The sequence below is a fragment of the Zingiber officinale genome, chromosome 8A, assembly GCF_018446385.1.
Source record: "Zingiber officinale cultivar Zhangliang chromosome 8A, Zo_v1.1, whole genome shotgun sequence".
Lineage (NCBI taxonomy): Eukaryota > Viridiplantae > Streptophyta > Magnoliopsida > Zingiberales > Zingiberaceae > Zingiber > Zingiber officinale.
The window spans coordinates 50176035-50197358 of NC_056000.1; the positions used below are offsets into that span (position 1 = coordinate 50176035).

General features: G+C 36.2%; 1 protein-coding gene across 1 annotated transcript; it reads right to left on the reverse strand.

The window, feature by feature from the left end:
* Positions 1 to 1382: 1382 nt before the first annotated feature.
* On the reverse strand, positions 1383 to 21260 carry LOC122009021 (ureidoglycolate hydrolase-like). The gene is made up of 12 exons (XM_042564979.1): positions 20954 to 21260; positions 19979 to 20064; positions 18556 to 18630; positions 6478 to 6606; positions 6315 to 6401; positions 5935 to 6137; positions 5763 to 5865; positions 4312 to 4403; positions 4144 to 4206; positions 2181 to 2421; positions 2058 to 2098; positions 1383 to 1687 (listed from the first exon to the last, which is right to left on the reverse strand). The coding sequence occupies exons 1-12, from the start codon at positions 21176 to 21178 to the stop codon at positions 1590 to 1592; spliced, it is 1443 nt and encodes a 480-aa protein (XP_042420913.1). The 5' UTR covers positions 21179 to 21260; the 3' UTR covers positions 1383 to 1589.
* Between the last annotated feature and the right edge of the window lie 64 nt (positions 21261 to 21324).

Genomic DNA, 21324 nt, shown 5'->3' on the forward strand with positions numbered 1-21324 from the left:
CATACTCTCTCTTTATATTTTCTCTCATCACACTTCTCTCTCTTCATTCTCTTCCATCACACTCTCTCTCCTCATTTTCTCTCATCACACTTTCCCTCTCTTCATTTTTTCCCATCACACTTTCTCTCTCATCATACTTTCTCTCCTCAATCTCTCATTTTCTCTCATCACACTTTCTCTCTCTTCATTTTTTTCTCATCACACTTTCTCTCTCATCATATTTTCTTATCATACTTTCTCTCCTCAATCTCTCATTTTCTCTTATCATACTTTCTCTCTCTTTATTTTTTCCTATCACTCTTTCTCTCTCAGCACACTTTCTCTCTCATCATACTTTTTCTCTTCTCAATCTCTCCTATTAGGCTCTCTCTCCTTATTTTCTTTCATCACACATTCTCTCTTTATTTTCCCCATCACACTTTCTCTCTCATCACACTTTCTCTCTCATCATATGTTTCTCTCACATTCAACTTTCTCTTCCATCTAATTTTTTCTCTTATTTTCCTCTAAGGGTAAAAAAGGAAATTTAAGTTTATTCCGATTGAAAATATTCAACTAACCAAATATTATTTTTAAGAATGATATCCAAGCTCATACTCATTCTCATTCCACAATACTATGATACTTATTCCCATTCCGATTCCTAGGAGAGAACCAAATTGGGATGTAAATGAACCAAACGGTTCGCGAGTTATTCAGAGCTCGATTCGATAAAAAGCTCGTTTGAGTTCGTTCGTTTATCTTATCGAGCCGAGCTCGAGCTTAAGGATATTCGGCTCGTGAGCTCGCGAACATGTTCGTTTGTAGGCTCACGAGCCTTAAAATGAACCTTAAATCGAGCAAAAAAAACGAGCTCTAAAACGAAGCAAAAAACGAGTTCTAAAACGAACCTTAAAACAAGCTTTAAAACGAGCCAAAAAAAACAAGTTCTAAAATGAGCCCGAAAACGAGCCCAAGCTCGCTTAAGGAATTAGGTTATTCCTTAAGCGAGCTTGATAATTCCAAAACGAGCCGAACTCGAGCCTTGTAATAAAAGTTCGATTTAAGCTCAAACCCGAATATAACTTAAACGAGCCAAGCTCGAGCCTAATACTGTTCAGCTTAGTTTGACTCATTTACATCCCTAGAACCAAACGCCACCACTAGACATCCTTATTAGGATTCGAACTTGATTCTCTCTTGTTTATTCCTCTAAATACTTTACCAAAGGCAACAAACAACCGAAGTTTGATCTTAGAGATTGCTTCTTACTTTAATATAACTCCCTACTCATAGAATACTTGTTTTATCTATGACCCTATTTTCCTAATTGGGCAAAAGAAATTAACATAAGAGCAAACCAACTCATCTTACTTGACTTGCACTTGATTTAAATCTACATATTTAAGTTGAATTTCACAGTTAATGAGGTAGTAATTACGCTAAAATACCATACAAATCATTACAATTTGTAGATTGTTCTTTGAACATGATAGAATTATGATATAAAGGCTTCAGCATGACAAATGCTGGCTTATTTCAAAATCAATGGTCCCAACAGACGCTTGAAGTATACAAGTTCTTTGATCCAAATGGCTGTGATAAGAGTATCAGTCCAGGGATAGCTTGGCTAGAGTGAGAGCTAATACTTTAACTCCATTTGCAATGTCCTCAATTGATGCATACTCTTCAGGCTTATGGCTGTAACCTGCAATACCGGCATCAAGGAGGATTAGATCCAAATCAAAGATCCAATGATGCATTAATCCAAGAACAAAGTTGAAAATAAGTTCATTTGAGGTTAGGCATCAACACAATCGTAGAGGAAAATCAAGACGATCAACAATTTTAAAAAGAAGATGATCACGAGAAGGGAAAGAAACAAGGAATTTTATTTTTTTTCCCCCTTTAGTTAACCGATTTTAACTGGTTTGATAGGAGTAGAAAGGGTAGAGAGGAATAAAGGCAACTTTTGAGCTGTTATTACATCGACTTCACGATCATACTAGGAATCATCTTTTCCATTGCAATAGGGAACAATAGATATCAAAGAACAAGCTGTGTTTAATAGAGCAAACCTTTGTAGCAAGGAATGAATATCATGCCCATTGGAGATACTCTGCATTTATCATAGTAGCAAACTGTTAGCATATGCCATGTGTAATACTCTAAAGCAACAGAATAAGAGAAAATACATGTACCTGGCCATGAAGAGTGAGTCATGGTAAGCTCTACTGATCATCAACCTATGACTCAGGTTCAAATGTTGCGATGCAGCTTTCATTGCATTGATTATCGATCCATCACAAAGAGCAGGTGGATCTTGATTAACAATTTCGAACTGTGACAATTCAACTCCACGCTCCTTTGCAATCCTAGTAGCAGATTGTTGAATTTTCTCAATCACAATGTTCCTTCTCTCCATGTCGATGTCTCGTGTGTCTGTAAGAATGTTGAGAAATTAGTTTTAAAGGACGTAACAAAGCTAGACATGCTCATCATACGTAATCTCAACTGTAAATAATTCCATGAACTGATTTCTCACCTATTTTACTTGTAATCCTATCTTCAATTGACAGCTTAAACATAGCATTGCCAAAAGAAGGTAGGATTTACTAGTAAAATGGGGTTATAATTATAGGCTTACCTTTTTGTGAGTTAATGACTTCTTAACTATTTTTCACTAACTACTGTGTGTTTGAATGTCCAACAAAGACACAATGGTAAGAAGATAAGAATGTAGCAAATACAAATCAGATGGTACAATAGCCTTCTGTCATTCTGTGAAAATGAAACTGAAATTTTGTACTTCAAGTTTCAAAAATGAAATAGCATGCAAACATAAGGGACTTTTTATTTGTGGTGTCCTCGAATATGAAACTCTTTTTCCTTACAGGGCATTCCAAAGTTTCTTCTCCTTCACATGACGCCTAGTAGGTCCCCCTGGTCTGACATTGAATTGAGGACATGACCACAACACATTGAGTCATCGATCTCCAAGTTGCTTCATGATTGAGCCGACACCAATGTTTCTCCCTTGCCAGGCTTTAGAATGTTAAGGACTTAGACCACCTTTAATTGCAAGGAGGTGCCTTATTTATTGTCACCATTTAAAATTTGAGCTGTCAAACATCTCCAATTGGATGAGCTCTCCTATATCCTTAATTGTCAAAAGAATCATCTGCGCAGAGCAAAAAATTAATCCTCAAGATTGTCGTAGAAATTATTTATGGCCGCTGGATTAAAATGATTACTTGTTGGTTTCACGTGTAATCTCTTTCCTTTAAGATTAATTTGTCACCATCAATGGTGTCTACCAGGATCCAAAAAATTTATAAGATCGTCTGCTCCTCTGTAACTTGCACTACTGAGGAAGAACCCACAGTCCACCCAACTTGGAAACAAGTTGCTGGAATTCAATCACTGAAGTGCGCAAATCCAGTGGTAGAAGCTTTGTATGCACTGAGGGAGAAGTTTACTGCTTTAAATGGAAAAGGGAAATTACTTAAATTCGATGTGAGTTTGACCAATCCACTTGAGTTCTTATATAGACTAGTCCCCACCCTTTGGTTGTGTTTCTTGGGCTGCACATTTTCAAGTTTAGCCCAAATCATTGGATAGCTTGAACAATCGAAATTGAACCAGTTTAAAGCACATATGAGTATGGCCCAAATTTGTCATGAGTGAAATACATATCTCCACTAAGTCCACCTTTTAGCAAAGCATAACTTTATGCATGAATCTATATTTAAATATCTCGATCTCACTCCAAATTTAAATGTGGACCTAAAGTTCTTTGTGAGTTCCAGGAGCTTTCCTGTTCTTCATTTCTGTGTTTGAAAACCTTCTAGAAAACAATGCTTATTTTAAAAATTCAACAGAAAACTAGGTCAAGTTCCAACAAATAATCAGCTGTTTTCTAGCAAAGCATTTTAAGCAATTAAAAAGCCTAGTGAGCCGGCATCAGTTCATGAAGGCATCTGGTCGTTGCCAGTTCCAGTAAATTTCTAGTGCAAGACAATAATAGTGAATTGAAAGCTAATCTAAAAAAAAAAATCAGTGTATGCTAAGCTAGTGATATCATGCTAGCCCTAGAAATTAACAAGTTTTCAAAGATTCTATTTTATAAGTAATCTTTCCAAGCGTCTCACAAGAGTGGCATACCAATCTCCAAATGTGATTTACTTGGAATGCTATTGATAGCTCCTGGATGAACCTCCAGAATTCCTAGAAGAAATTCAAAGTTTGTGATGTCAGAACGTCATATATCAGATAACATGATGATGATAAACACTGGAGGAATGGTAAATGAATAAGGCCAAAGGCTTATACCTACGGTACCAACAGTGTCAATGGATCCAGATTCAATCACATGTTTTTCAACCGCCAGCGCTAACTCTGCTGCTGCCAATCCTGCATCATTTCTGTTAAATAATTGCAATTATAGTTATTGTAACCATATAATTAAAGTTTGAAATAATAAAAAAAATAAATTTAAGGGAAACAACATGAAATATTTTTCATCCAAAAATAACATATGCCCATTTTTAGCAAGAAATTAATCAACATAGGCTGGATCTTATCAACAAAGAGTTCCCCATATAAGCAAAAGTCCTTTGGTCTAGTGGTAAACAAATTAGATCCAGAGGACTTTTTTGCTAGAGGTCGGACTTGCAAATCCGCACAACAACTATTGAGAGGGGTTTTACTTGTCACCCCTTGCTCTAAACGAGAAATTGTTACATCCAAGATGGTACGGGGACACCTCATCAAGGATCAAAATCATAAGAGCTTTCCATATAGTAGAAGATAAAATGGGTTTTCATTGAAAAGTAATGAAATAACAGATACAGCTTTGTAAGATTGGAAAAGGGAATTGAGGACGTAAAGGAAAAAAAGGCAAAACCAAATTGAAGGTAACTTATCTGCAAAGACAGTTTATATTTGTGAATGAACACGAAATAAGGAGACAACCATGCAGATTAAAATCAAACTAGAGTACAAGGCTTCGCCAAATCCTGACAGTGAAAAGTATGAAAGGAGAAGATAACATGGAACAATCATCCCTCCTAAAATATGGATGCCATCAATGCATTCCCAAGAAATCAGGGCATGCATATCATAAAATATTTAATGCTCAACTCTAGTGATGAGACCATGAGAAAAAAAAAGCAAGACAGTCCCATGACTATGGATTATGATGACTGGCTAAAAGTCACAAATTCCAGCGGCATGCATCCATAACAACTCAAAGTTAAATAAAATGCTTTATTATACGTTATCACTCAATAAAGGAAGTTAGTTATAACATATTGTTGTTATAGTTATTACCAGCTAAATGTTGCCACTGGGAAAACATAGCATCCAACTGGATGAAGCGGGAGAAACAAAATGCTTTCTTCAGCAGATGAAGTCCTAAAGTGAAGAGATTAATAAATGAACTACTTAAGGACACAATATAGGCATGGTTATGACTGAATAACAAAAGGCATATCATGATGAATTTGGCAAAATGTATAGTCTTCCCAGAAAAATTGAGAAAATGTATTGTCTTCCCTGATTTAGGTTACGCCATATGATAAAAGCATTAAACCTGTATCAAAATATTTTAATGCTTGGCTTAGTTCCTCTTTATCAGTTAGTCATGGATGAAATTCTTTGACAAATTAGTAACTAGATTTAAGTACAAGAAATATCATATTGTCAACTGGTATCACACAACAGAATTATCAAAGTTATACCACGAGTACAGAAAGCAATTCGAGTATCTGCATTAGACAAACCTTGCAGGCATTAGGACGGCTCCAGCATGACCTCCATTTCCTTCAAAGTCTACTTTAATGCTTGCAGGGGCAGCAATTGCAGTAACAATGCCAATGGAAACACCTGCAACATTGAGAAATCATTTAACTGACCTCATCAGATCATGTGTAGCAAACTTGTCAAGTGCACAACCTTCTTCCTCCAGAATTGGCCCTTGCTCAATATGCAATTCCACAAAAGAAGAATAGCTAGTTTTTGTCAAAAACATATTTGGTAAATCTTCTTGGCGTACATCATAGCCAGCACCTCTTGCAGCATCAAAGAAGGGAATATTTTGGCTATCAACTACCTTATTAAGTGCATTTGCAAGTGGATGGATCCCTGCCAATAAGCGGCTGCAAGTTTGAAAGAAAAATATGAGATGAAGCTACTAAGGTTCAACATGCTCAAATTCATAGCTCAACATATGCATGCAGGTCAAAGAAGGAAAAGAAGAATAGCTATGTCACGAACTCAGAGGAATCTAGATGCTATTTCTAACTCCAATAAAGATGAAGTATACTAATATAGACCTTCCTAAGCAGCTGATTCCAAACCGTGTAGGTTCCTCAGAAGTAAACATGATAACCTCCAGAGATTTCCTCGGTTGGAAGCCAATTCTGCAAACAAAATCATCAAAGCAGAGTAAGCACAGAAACGAGCATTCTAGAACACTACAGCCTGGCACTTTTGCACCTTTTCAAGATTCGTATTGCCTCTAGTGCACCCAATACACCAACTACCCCATCATATTTTCCAGAATATGGAATTGCATCTATGTGAGAACCAGTAGCAACTGCTCCAACACCTGAATCAGAGCCATTCCTGTGAAATTGGATCGTTCGTCATGATCAGTAAACAATTTACATTCAGGTTTTAGATTGAAGATCAAGCATGAATATACATCTACCAGCATTTTTAATCCTTGAACTAGTTAGGAACAGTCATTAAACCGCAAAAGGAAGTTTTCTCAAGGTATGCCAGAATTAATACACAATCTGATATATAATTGTCAACCATATCACACAAGTCAGCCCAAACAAATATCTGGCACATATGAATTTGGAATTTGCTTGTTAGCTTGGATAGTTAATTGAATGACTTCAGAGCCTTAAAAGTCTTATGTGTGATCTAGCCTTGCTTTTGGGACCAGATACAAATTGTAGATACAGCAAACTTAAATATATTACGATTGCAAATCCTACATGTTAAACATAGATACAAGACGGGGAGGGAAACAAATGTAAATAAAAAACAAAGAAAACAAGTAAACTAGCATTATCAAATATATATATATATATATATACCAAAATGAAAAGGAAGTTATGAAGGAGATAGAAGAGGAACAAGATCATCATCAAAACTACTAAGTTCATGTAGAACAAATTGTTGGTGCAATGATGATCCCACGTGGGAGTAGGCTATTTTGATATATTTGCCATTGGATTTAAGTTAAATTTATTATGTATTTTTGATATGTGCATCAAGTGTGCGAGGAAATGGCAAAGTGCACATTAAGCTCTCGAAGCGTGTTGAGTCGATGGGGTAGAGCCGGTTTGATGTGATTGTGAGATCGTTTATGTTTAATGACTTAGAAATTCGTAATGGCGTGAACTAGGAGGCAAGGCAAAGAATGGCACTGAGCGACCTCTAGGAGCTTGGTGAATCTGAGAGAGAGATTGGAGGCCTATCAAGGTGAATCTAAGACAAGGAGCAGGAGTGGCCCATAATGGGGTGAACTTGGAGGCCAAGTGAGGGATGACACGGAGCGAGTTTGAAAAGGGACGAAAGATATGATAATGTGAACTCTAGGGTGGCCTGTAACAAAGTGAATTTGAAGGTAAAGAGGTGAAGGATAGCAAAGAGAAAGCTCATGGAGCTTGGTGCATCAGAGGAATTGAAGACCTCTAGCAAGGTGAAATATAAGGCGAGAAGCATCGAGACCATTAAAGACATGGACCATGGGAGGCTACATAAGGGGACATGTAATGTTAGGCGTACGATTTTGTATACTATTATATTTCCACTACATATTCTTGACACAAATAATACATGAGTACACATGCAATTAACATCGATTTGTTTGTGTTTGTGCAAGGAATTTCAATTTGGGTGAACCTGCTATTAACCCCCTGTAGTCTAGCAATAAATAACTATCCTATCAATGACCAAAATCAACCTGTTTCCATGATTTTTCATCCCAAAATAACGTGAACTCAATGTATGTCCCTAAACTAAAGCAATAAACATGCGAGCCATTACAGAAAAGAGTTTTAAAATTTAATCACCTTAGCTAGGACATTAAGAACTCCGCTCATGACGACCGGTCATGGCCGGTCCCAAGCCCGGATAAAGGAGGAGGGTTGCTTAGGTTGCCACCATCGTTAAAATTATAGCAATATTCAATGAATAGATCTATTAAACTATTGTGTTAACGCTAGGTTATTTCCCGAAAGGAAAGCATTGTAGGGTCCAACTATAACATCTCGACAAGGACCGCTACATCTCCAGAACTTGGATGAAGTGCTAAATATGTAAGAGTTCACGTTATAGGGTCCAACTGTAACGTATCAGCAAGGACCGCTACATTTCCATGAGAACTTGGGTGTAGTGTTAAATAGGCAAAACTTCTCACACCATAGGTTGGATAAGAACAAATATGATAGTAAAACTAATAATCTAATATTTGGAACATGAAACATAGAAACTCTCACTAATAAATCAGCGGAGATAGTAGATACGATGATTAGAAGGAGAATTAGTATTTTGTGTGTACAAGAGACAAAAAGGGTAGGCGAGAAGACAAAGATGATAGAGAACTCGGGTTATAAGTTATGGTACACTGGAAAGTGTAAAACAAGAAATGGAGTGGATATTATTATAGATAGTTCGTTAAAGGATGAAGTTGTAGAAGTAGTTAGAAAAGAGGATAGAATTATAACTCTTAAGATAATAGTGGTGAAAGAAACTATGCACATAATTAGCATATATGCACCGTAAGTAGGATTAGATGAAGCTACCAAATCAAGATTTTGGGACGACTTAGATGAAATATTACAAAATATTCTATTAAATGAAATGATTTTAATAGGAGGTGATCTAAATAGGCATGTCAGAGTGAAAAAAGAGAAATATGAGAAGGTGCATGGGAGTTATAGGTTTAGAACGAGAAATGAGGAAGGGAAAATTATATTAGATTTTGCGATAGCATATGACCTTATATTAGCTAATACGTTTTTTAAGAAAAAAGAAGAACACTTAGTCCCGTTCAAAAGTGAGAATAATAAATCGCAAATTGACTTTCTTATGGTTAGGAAGAATAATAGAAAAATTTATAAAGATTGTAAAGTCATCCTTGCAGAAAGTTTAACTACCCAACGTACGCTAGTAGTGTTGGATATACGTCTCAAATTAATAGAAAGAAAATATAGACGACTCATAGAATTAAGTGGTGGAAGTTAAAAGATGGAAAGCAAAATATATTTAAGGAGAAGGTGGTGTGAGATTGAGACATGCTAGAGGGGTGAATAACACTCGTGGCTTTTTCAGTTTTTAGAAAACACAGAATAACGTAGTAGAAATAAAAAGCAAGACAAAGAACAAGTACACCAAAGATTTACTTAGTTCGGAGCATGTGACGACTTATACTCCAAGACTTACGATCGTTGATCATTTTCGTTCGGCAATTACTATAGTTTCAGAAAATTTTTACAAATAGAGAATTACAAGTGTAGAACGTAATTACAATAATTTAAAATTATATCCTATGTTGTAAGAGGCGCGAGGTGCACCGAGGCGCAAAGGGGCTACTAGAGCCCGAGGCGCGCGCCTCTAGAACATGAGGTTGATGACTACTAAACTATTGACACACTCATATAATATGTTAAATATGATAACTATTAATATTCCACACACATCAATATCAAATATGACCAGCAAAGCAACACCATGATAAAATTAATAAAAGTTTCAAACTTTCAAGTTTCAACTAACAAAGTTCATCAAAACAAGCGTAATAAGTCAAATTAATCATCAAGCTCAAGATCATCCTCATTGTATTCTTCTTCTTCTTTATCTTCATCTTCTTCAAATTCAATTTCTTCTTCTTCTTCTTCTTCATCTCTAAGTCTTAGAGATGAGTGTCTCATAGAGGAAGATGTATTTCCCTTCTCAACTTGTTTACGCATAGCATGTGAACTAGAGGTCATGGATGCAATATTTTTTCCTCCTAGTACAATATCCAGGCTCTTCAACTCCACTAGCCCTAGCAACGACATCCCATGTCAAGTCATAACCTTCAAAAACCAACTCATCTTCTTCATTATCACTTTCTCCATCCATTCTACCCATCAACCATTCATTACAATCATCAATATCTGTCAAAGAGATAGGGTCAATCTTATCACGTGCATCATACCGAAGTTTAAAGGCACGATTATATTTCACAAATATCAAATCATTTAAGCGCTGCTGAGCTAGCCTATTCCTTTTTTTTTACTGTAAATCTACAAAATGTCAAAAATCACAATAAATATAATAAAATAGCAAAGAATATTTTCTACTTATAAAAGTAACATACTAATAATATTAAACATTTATATTTATTACATACCTGCTCAAATACACTCCAATTGTGCTCACAACCAGAAGCACTACAAGTGAAGCTAAGCACTTTAATAGCAAACTTTTGCAATTTTGGGGTATTTGCTCCATAGCATTCCCACCATTCTGTTGTAGATAATGTTCTTCTATGTCTAATTGTCACATTCCTCCCAAATAGCCCTTCTGCCTTTCGATATATAGAGAGTTGGGTAGTGATTTTATCTTGCTCGGCAGCGCTTGAAACCAATCTCTCCATAGTTTCAAACAAACCATTCACCACTTCTCCACAGATATTTGAATCTGTGTATGAATAAAAATATTCTAGATTCAAATAATGTCCTGCAGCATGCAGAGGCCGATGAAGTTGACATTCTCATCTCGCATCAATGATCTCAAACACTTCTTTGTATTTCTCTTCTTTCTCCATAAAGGCCTTCATAATTATTTCTTTTACCCTATCCATAGCCTCATAAATATAACCCATTGCAGGTTTTCTTTCGCCATCAACCAATCTCAGAACATAGACTAAAGGGTCATATATCTTTAAAATATGCACAATACTGCTCAAAATCTAAGGGGGCGTTTGGTTCTCTCCTAGGAATCGGAATGGGAATGGGTATGAGCTTGGGTATCATTCTTAAAAATGATGTTTAGTTAGTTAAATATTTTCAATCGGAATGAACCTAAATTTCCTTTTTTACCCTTACAGGAAAATAAGAGAAAAAATTAAATGGGAGAGAAATTTGAATGTGAGAGAAATATATTATGAGAGAAAATGATGAGAGAGAAAGTGTGTTGGGAAAAAATGAAGAGAGATAAAGTATGATCAGAGAAAATGATGAGAGAGTGCATGATAGGAAAGATTGAGAAGAGAAAAGGCATTATGAGAGAGAAAGTGTGATGAGAGAGAAAGAGTGATGAAAAAAATGAAGAGAGAGAAATTATTATGAGAGAAAATGAAAGAGTGAGGAGAGAGAAAGTGGGTTGAGAGAGAAAGAGTGATAAGAAAAAATGAAGAGAGAGAAAGTATGATGAGAGAAAATGAGAGACTGAGGAGAGAGAAAGTATGCTGAGAGAGAAAGAGCGATGAAAAAAATGAAGAGAGAGAAAGTATTATGAGAGAAAATGAAAATATGAGGAGAGAGAAAGTATGATGAGATAGAAAGTGGGTTGAGAGAGAAAGAATGATGAGGAAAAAATGAAGAGAGAGAAAGTGTGATGAAAGAAAATGCGAGACTGGGAAGAGAGAAAATATGATGAGAGAGAAAGTGTGCTGAGAGAAAAAGTGTGATTAGAGAAAATAAAGAGAGAATGTGTGATGAGAGAGAATAAAGAGAGAGAAAATGAGGAGAGAGAATATGCTAAGAGAGATTGAGGAGAGAGAAAGTATGATGAGAGAAAAAGTACGATGAGAGAGAAAATATGCTGAAAAAATAAGTAGAAAGTGTGTAATGGGAGAGAAAGTGTGATAGAAGAGAATGAAGAGAGAGAAAATAAGGAGAGAGAGTGTATGATGAGAGAGAATATATAGAGAAAATAAGGAGAGAAAAAGTATCTTGAGAGAAAAAATGTGATGATAAAATAAGGAGAGAGAAAATATGATGAGAGAGAGTGTGTGAAATTTAAAAAAAATGAACAAATATACTAAGGGTATTTTTGTCTAAAACTTAATTTACATTCCTATTCCATCAAAACCCAAGGGAGGGGGTGGGTTTCATCCATACCCAAATTTTTGGATTTCATTCCAAAATCTTGATTCCATTCCCATTAACCAAACACAAGGTTTGGGAATGAATCCATTCCCTCATTCCCAAACCCATAAACCAAACGTCACCTAAGTGTCATGATGATTTTAGCTACCTTCTTCCCCGCCGCTTCTTTTGCCCATTTACTCTCTGTCCAATCCTTTGAAATGAACATTTTTCTTAAATTTTGCTTCTGTAGGTTCATTCTTTCAAGAGTGAGAAAAGCAGTAGCAAATCTTGTGACACCCGCCCGACAAAGCTCTTTTTATCTTGTGAATTGCCTCAGCATATTTACCATGCCGGGGCGAACATAAATGTAAGCATTCACACTCATTGCCTTCTTCAATGTTGCTTTAAAATCAGGCAATTTTCCAATATCTTCTAAAGATCAAGTCGACACAGTGAGCAGCACAAGGAGTCCAATACAAATGTGGTATTTTTGCTTCTAATAATTTTCCTACAAAAGAAGTTAGAAAAGTAGATAAGTTTAACATATATAAGAAAAAACATATTGATAAGAAAGAATTAAATAGATTATTACCAGCAAGCACATTATTACTTGCACTATCCGTAACAACTTGAACATCATTTACTTCTCCTACACACTCCACAAATCGATCAAACAACTGAAATAATTTCTCTCCAGTCTTTGCATAATCAGGAGCATCAACCGATTCGATGAAAACTGAACCTTTAGAAGAATTCACTAAAAAATTAATCAATGTTCTCTGCCTTTTGTCTATCCATCCATCTGCCATCAAACTACAACCATACTTTGCCCATTCTGTTTCACATGACTTAATGTAGTCATTTGTCACACTATCAACAACCTTTTATAGAAAAAGAACCTGCATCTCATGATAACTAGGCCCTTTTAGACATATACCATATTGGCCAACCAAGTCCAACATTCTTTTGAAGCTTGAATAATTAACGGCATTAAAAGGAATTACCGCATCATACATCCACTCAGTTATGACCATACAAGTTTTTTCCCTCAATTCTTTCTTGTATACCTCATTTATCGTAGTTTGTCTTTCTTTACCCTTTCTACTTTCAACATTTTTTTTTACATTAGGAGCAAAATACGTATCCATTGGACCTATTTGTCTGGGCCTTTTTTGCATATTCATTGATCTAGAACTTGTACTTGTACTTATAAGCGGCACAACTTTAGCTCCAATATTATCCATATCAATATCATCACCAAGAGAGTCTACATCCTCAAAGTCCAATGTCGTAAGTTTAGAAAGATTACTTTTCTCCGTCTTTTTCTCCATGAAATTTTTAATTTCTTCACGTACATGAGACGGACATTTTTTGCAAGTCATTTTGAAACCCCCCAACAAGATACTGTTTTGCACGATAGATACCCCCTTTTGTAACTTTTTGACAAAAGTTATAAATTAAATCATTTTTATTATCCGGATTAACTCTTTGAAAATAATTCCATCCCGGATCTTTTGATATATATGTTGGAGTATCACTACTACCTTCCATATAATTGAACAAGAAAATAATCTGAAAAATTAAAAATAAAATAAAATCAATATGGTACCAGCAATAAAAAAGCACTGTACCAGCAATAGCAAAATAGTAAAAAAAACAAAAAGCAAAACAAGACAAACAAAAATGAAAAAACAGTAAAAAAAAAATGAAAGCAACACCAATACGAACCAATAAAAATGGAAAAACAACACCAAAAAATCCAAAACCGGACAGCAGTAGGAAGCAAAAACACAACCTGCAAAAATTAAAAAACAGGAAACCAAAACAAAACAAAACCGGACAACAGCACAGCAAGAACACGAACCGGACAGCAGCACAGCAAAGAAAAGAAGATACAGAACTGCAGAAAAAAAGAAGATACAGAAAAGAAAGAAGAAAAAGAAGCGAAGAGAAGAAGCGTAGAGAAGAAGAGAAGAAGAAGATGATAACAAACAAAACAGAAGAAGTGAAGAACAGAAAAAACAGAAAAAAGAAGGAAAACATACTTGGGCGATGACGCTCAGCGATGGCGCGACTATGGCGGTGGCGGACGGAAATGGGTTCAGGTTTCTTCCTCCCTTCCTGCGTTCTCTTCCTCCCTTCCTTCCTGCGTTCTTTTCTGCTCCTGTTTCCCGTGCCCTAATTCCAAACAACGTTGATTTGGAATGTTTTTTTTTGGTTTAAAATCCAGATTTGTTCACGATCGATCGTGGCACCTCGATCGCGCCTCGATCGTGCCTTCGTTGAGGTGCAAAGGCGCACGAGACGCGCCTAGGCGCGCACCTGGCGAACAGCGCCAGCCTCGCGTGGGAAGAGGTGTTTTTCCCAACGCCTTGTGCGCCTAGCGCCTCGGGCGTGCCTTTAACAACACAGATTATATCGACAATGTGGAATTCTGAAAATAGAGCTTTTAGTTGTCGGAGCAGTGTTACGACTTCGTTGGATCATCTTTGGAGCAATGCACAGGAGAAAAATCGTGAAGATGAGTTGTGTTCTTGCATCTGCTCGAACTAGCCTTTTATGGACTACTAAAGGCGCTTTCAACCCCATGGAAGGCGTGAAACTTATCTCCACAGCTTCGGTCTCGATAATTTCCACTTTCTGCGAAGTTTATCCCTTCGAAGGCGCCTTCAAGCTCATGGAAGGCGCCTTCCATCCAATCTCCAATGTGCCTTCAAACGCTTCAAAGGCGCCTCTGTGCCACTTCCGCGCGGGCCTTCGGCCAAGCCACCCGAGGCGCCTTCGACAGCCTCGGAGGAGCCTTGGACACTGTTCATCGGAGCATTTTGTGTGCTTTTCACTCCCTGCAAGATACATTAGTTCAAAATACCAACATACCCTGCAACACAAAGTTAGTACGATAAAATATGATTAATAGAACTGTTTAACAATCTTCGGACTGTCCGGTTCTGACTTTCGGATTTCCCAAAAATTCTAGGTCGAACCGACCCCTACTGTTCCCTCAACGAGGAACGTGTCGTCACCTATTCCTCTCAGGAGAGTTTACCTTTTGTCAGATCAGTCGTCTGGACTTTTATTCAGTGTCAGAGACGTTAGGACTTCATATTGAACGTCTGATCTCGACCCGTCCAGTCTTCCACCCGATGTCCGCGACCCCTAAGATTTTCACCTAGTGTCCTCGACACTAAGATTTCGCCCAACGTCCTCGACCCGCCAAGGCTTTTCCCAGTACCCCGAACCATACCTAACTACAGTTAGGACCCACCTGCCTAGAATCCACTAGGACTTTTGTTTAAGATAATTTAGGACTTTCCTGCAAGCTCAGTCACATTTATTAGACAATAAGACAACTTAACTTTGAACTCTTTGCCCTTATCAAAACACAAGTTTGATTGTTTGGTGCTCCCTAGACCAACAGGTAGAAGTACAAGCATTAGGTGAAATATACGATAACTCTAATACAACATGGGATAAGATGGTATCAAAGTTAAATAGTAGCTAAGAGTATACTCGATGAGTCAAAGGGGCATGCACTATTAAGTAAGGAATATTGGCAGTAGAATGAGAAAGTACAAGAGAAAGTGAAAGAAAAACGAATAGCTTATAAGGAATTATATATTTGTAAGAAAAAAGAAAACTTAAAAAAATATACAATAGCCAAGAAAGAAACTAAGAAAGTAGTGAATAAAGCAAAGAATGAAACTTTTGAATGATTATATAAAAAATTGGATATAAAAGGAGAAAGAAACATTTATAAAATAACTAAAGTGAAAGAAAGAAAAATAAGTGATCTTATCCAAATAAAATATATTAAAGATGAATGTAATAGAGTATTAGTAAACGATAGAGAAATAAAAGAATGATGGAAGAGGTACTTTCATCAACTTTTTAATAAAGGTTTGGGTGACCAACTTAACTTAGGTAATTTAAGTAGGTCAAATGAGTATAGAAATTTCAATTTTTATCATAGAATTCAAACTTTAGAAGTAGAATAAATTTTAAATGGGATGGACAATGGAAAAGTTGTTAGAGCATATGATATTCTGATAAAGGTATGGAAGTGCCTAGGAAACAAGGCATTGAATGGCTTATAAAATTATTTAATATGATATTGAAAATAAAAAAAAATGTCTGATCAATGGAGGATAAGTACTCTAGTTCCCTTATATAAGAACAAGGAGACGTACAAAATTATACAAACTATAGGAGTATTAAATTAATGAGTCATACCATGAAACTTTGGAAAAAAATAATAGAAAAAATTAAGGAAGGAGACCAAAGTGACCACAGATCAATTTAGGTTCATGCCTGGAAGGTCGATAATAGAAGTTATGCATCTTCTTAGACAGTTAATTGAAAAATATCAGGATAAAAACAAGATCTACACATGTTGTTCATTGACTTAGAAAAAAGCTTATGATAGAGTGCCAAGAGAAATTATATGGAGAATTATAGAAAAGAGAGGTGTTAGTGTAACATATATTGAACTAATTAAGGATATGTACGAGGATGTAACAACCAGAGTAAAGACTTCAGGTGGAGTAATTGAAGCATTTCCAATAAAGATAGGGTTATATCGAGGATTAGCTCTAAGTCCCTATCTTTTTACACTAATTATGGATGAATGGTACATGTTGTTTGCAGATGATATTATTTTGGTAGATGAAACACATGACAGAGTAAATGCTAAACTAGAATCTTAGCGGGAAACACTAGAAGGAAAAGGTTTTAGGCTTAGTAGATTAAAAGCAGAATATATGGAATTTAAGTTTAGCAATATTAGAAGTAATGAGACAATTGTTAAGACAAGAGAGGACGAATTGCCCGAAACTGAGAACTTTAAATATTTAAAATCATTTTTGTAAAATGATAGAGGGATTGAGAGAGATGTCTTACATAGAATAAAAGCAAGATGGTTGAAATGAAGGGGAGCGTCGAGTGTTTTATGTAACCGTAAAGTACCTCTAAAACTTAAAGGAAAGTTTTATAAAACCGTAGTTAGACCTACTATATTATATGGAGTTGAATGTTGAGCTATGACTCGAGCACATGAGCAGAAGATGAGAGTTGCAGAGATGAGGATGTTAAGGTGAATGTGTGGGCATACGAGGATAAGCAAAATAAGAAATGAGAGCAATAGAGAGAAAGTTGGAATTGCATCTATTGAAGGAAAACTCCGGGAGACACGTTTGAGATTGTACCGGCATGTACTTAGACGACCAATAAATACTCCAGTTAGGCGATGTGAAACTATGACAAACACGCATATCAAACGAGGAAGAGGAAGACCAAAAAAGACTTGGTTAGCAACAATAAAAAAAGATAAAATTTATTTAAGTATAGATGATGATATAGTAGGAGATAGAGCTCAATGACGTAAAATGATTCATATAACCGACCCCACCTAATGGGATAAGCCTTGGTTGTTGGTGGTGGTGTTGCTAGAACATGAAACTATGTTTTTACTAGACCGCATGCGCCACTTCTGGAAAATGTTTACTAGGCCCTTGCAAACAATAAGTCTGGGCAGATAATTAGAAGAGTAAATAACGTAGTTGTCCATATATTTTAGTAACAAAAATTAGGACGTTTCTTACTAATTTCATTGATCCACAACATATCAACCAAATAGTCCTTAGTACAAGCTAACTATATGGTTAAACAAACTCAAGAAAATTTAAAATTGATTAGTTAAGTTGACTACATAACCAAACCATATGTTCCCTGATTCACTTATCCAAACTATTTGACCACTTGGTGACTATGTTACTACAAAATGTTACATGCACATATACAGAGTCAATTAATGTTTCAGTGCATCATTACTTCAAGGATAATTGGATTGATGACTAGCAAAAAAAAATGATACTCAACAGAATTTGACTACAACATCTAATCTACATTTCATTATAGATTAAACAGTTATTAGTTTGAATTTCTTACAGCTACCCTTTTTAAGAGCATAAAAACACATGAGAAATTACTAAACCACAAATTGTTTTAGCATTTACAAGGTAATACCACAACATGGCCGGAGAAAGATAAAATGAAGAGAGCACATATGAGAGGAAAGAACAAAACAAGAAAAAAAAGAGAGTACAGGCTATGGAGAAGCAAAGTTGCACTAAAAACATAGAGATAGGGAGTAACACGATACTTTAAAAACCTCCACAGACCAATGCTTTAGAAAATTAGTTCATATTACAAAATTGATTCTTCACAAGCAGTATCAATTGTCCAAAATATTCAGAAAGAAAAATTCAATTCTTTGAAATATCACCTACAGTAAGGAAAATTAGGACATTGACAGATACTACACAATTAGCAAGCTAATGGAATATGAAATTGTAAAAGTTTCTCCATCCAAAATGGGTGAACCAAAGAATAGAAACTTGACTTCACAGAAATGAATACTTAAACTTATAAGTCCAAAACCTTGTGCACAAATATGTTAGTTAAAGGAAGTTTATCAACATACCATCTGCCAAATATGTTTCCCACATGATCTTCACGAACAGATAGGCCAGCTTCTTTCATCAGGCTTTTTATGTAGCTGAACCACAAAATCAAGAGTGATTTGCAAAGACAATCAACATTAAAAGAAGAAACATTCATTTGAAGACGATCAATATTTAAAGAAGAAGCATTCTTACAAGCATGGGAGCAATAGGCTATCGTAGGAGCAATTGTTATGTGAAAACCAAGATAAGGATTTCCAGAAGATAAAAGAGGAAAGGAATTTGATTTTTCCAATACATCAAACAACATCCATCGCTCATGGCTCTCAATTTTTAAATATATTGCAAGATTTTTTTTTAAGGAACTAAAAGCAATGTTATGGATCTAAGATCCAATATGTTGGTCAAAGTTCAAAAATGTTTGCAAAAAGATGTTTAAGAAGGTATAGCAAGTAGGAAAGACATCACCTGCAAAAGAGGTGTAACTTATGCAAATCCTCCTCCGGCTTATTGGCGTAGCACCAAAAATTAACATATGGAAAATATAGAGGCAACAAGTTAACTTTTAAATGTTCTTGTCCTGAAGCTGTCTTACATGGCATTTTCTTAATTAAAATTCTCATTTCCAATGAGCTCTCACACAATATAATTGGAATTCCATAACTTCATTGGTGTTGAATGCTTGAGAGTAAAGACTGTGGATGTGGGACTGGGATCTTTAAGTAATGTACATGTGGACATTAAAAATAAGAAGACACAAAAGTATGCCTTAGCCAATGAAACCTGTAAGAATAAGAAAGGATGTCAAATCATAAATGCACCCCCGAGAGCATACAAAGAACCAGATGACCCAAAGGACATAGTCAAGTTCATTTTCTTATAGAACATTATCCTACAGCTTCAGAGAAACATCCTACCAAAAATATTAGGATATCTTATGAGGGTCTGTCACAAGGCAAACAGTTCAGTCGTCTTTCTGGTATGGTGTAACTTACATGGTTGTTCTTTCTCCTTTCTCCTTTCTCCTTTCTTCCTTGAAAGACACAACTCTATACTAACCACCATTAATTAAGGTACATAAGTTTGCTTCAGATCAATAATATATCTCAAATAATTAAGTCAACAACTCTATTAGGTCAGATAGAAGTGCTAGAGAGAGGAGCAAGAATCTAACTTTCTTCCAAAAACTATGTTACATCATTTCCGACATGAATTTACTTGCAAAACTCTGGCATGATCTTCACAAAAGCCCATAAAGCACAATCAACTTACTGTAGTGTAACTATATAGTATTTTTGTCTGATGTGTTTTTGAAGCAGTTGTTTTTTTAAGCAGTATATAAACAGTATCACACAAGGACCTCATATACCATCAATGAGTTCACTTTACAATTTACAAGGCTACCAATTTCAAAACACATGCAATTGCTAGTTCCAGAAATACCTTCTGGCCAGAACATCCTTCTCACTGTACAGAATGCGAGTCACCGATGGTGCAGGAGTATCTGAAAAGGCTGCCAGCTCATCTATCTGCAGTATTGCAGAATGCCAAGAAAATGAGTATCATGCTCCAACATTCCCAGGTGTTTCAATTTGAAATTTGGCTGAAATGGGAAGCACTGATCTAACAACATATGAAGGGAAGAAAGAAAGAGATTATTTTTCAATGTGAGGCAGAGTAATCTGTTTATAATTTATAAATTTTTTAAAGTTTTGCTTAACTTTTTATGTTGCTTAAGTGTGGGCCATAATGCTAAAAGATGTTTATTCCTTCGTCTTCATCACGATCACAGGAGAAAGAACTTCCTCAGTGGTATCACAGAGGTACAGCTATCCCACACAACGGGAAAGATCTACCTTGGGAGAATACCTGTTCTATTCCAACTCTTTCCCTCTTCCTTTTTTGTTTTTTTTTACATTAAATGGTTGGCATATTTGATTGAATCCAGTTAATCTGTACTCTTCTTTAAGTAAATCTCACTTGTTCAAAAGGATACTACATGGAAGAACAGAAAAGAAGATACAAGGGAAAGCATAACTCCAGCGAAAACAAGCAAAATGAAAACGCCGGTGAGACAGAAGGAAGATAAATGAAACACTATACATATGTCAAACAAGGAAGGAAAAGGGAAACTTTTTCCAATTTATATTTTGCCTGTCAAGGGCCATCCTACTAGCCATAAAAACTCGCCTAGTAAGAGCACAAAGGTAATTCTTGGTATCTGATCATCCAATGATGGGTGACTTTCTCGCCGTTCAGAAGATACTATTACCCTAAAGTAAATAGTTAGTTCGCCACTTGAAACAAATTTACCAGCAAAAAGGTTGTCCCTACCAATGGCCACGATCTGCTATCTAAAGTGAGCTCACCTGCCTAGTTTCCTGAACTCTATGATATCGACTTGCACAGTGAGTTTACCTGCCTCAGCAATCCCGCCTCGTCGACAGAGAGGGAGGATGGTGAAAGGGAAAGCACGGAAGGGTGAGCGGCAGTCGGGTACCCGGAGAAGTCCTCCATGGTCCGCCTCGTCGATTCTTCATCATGGGTCGCTTTGGAGATCAAAGAGAGGGATGGGAAGAGGAAGACGAAGAGGAAGAGGAGAGGGTTCCTTGCAAACATTGTCGGAGAGGAAATGGGGCTCATGAGCCGTGATCGCGGAGAGAGGACAAGACGGACAGGGTACTCAGGGCAGTGCGCATTGGTTCGGACGACGTGTCACACAACAAAAAAGGTTAGAGATTATATTACATTTTTTCCGGAATATTATTAATCCAAACAATCTTATAATA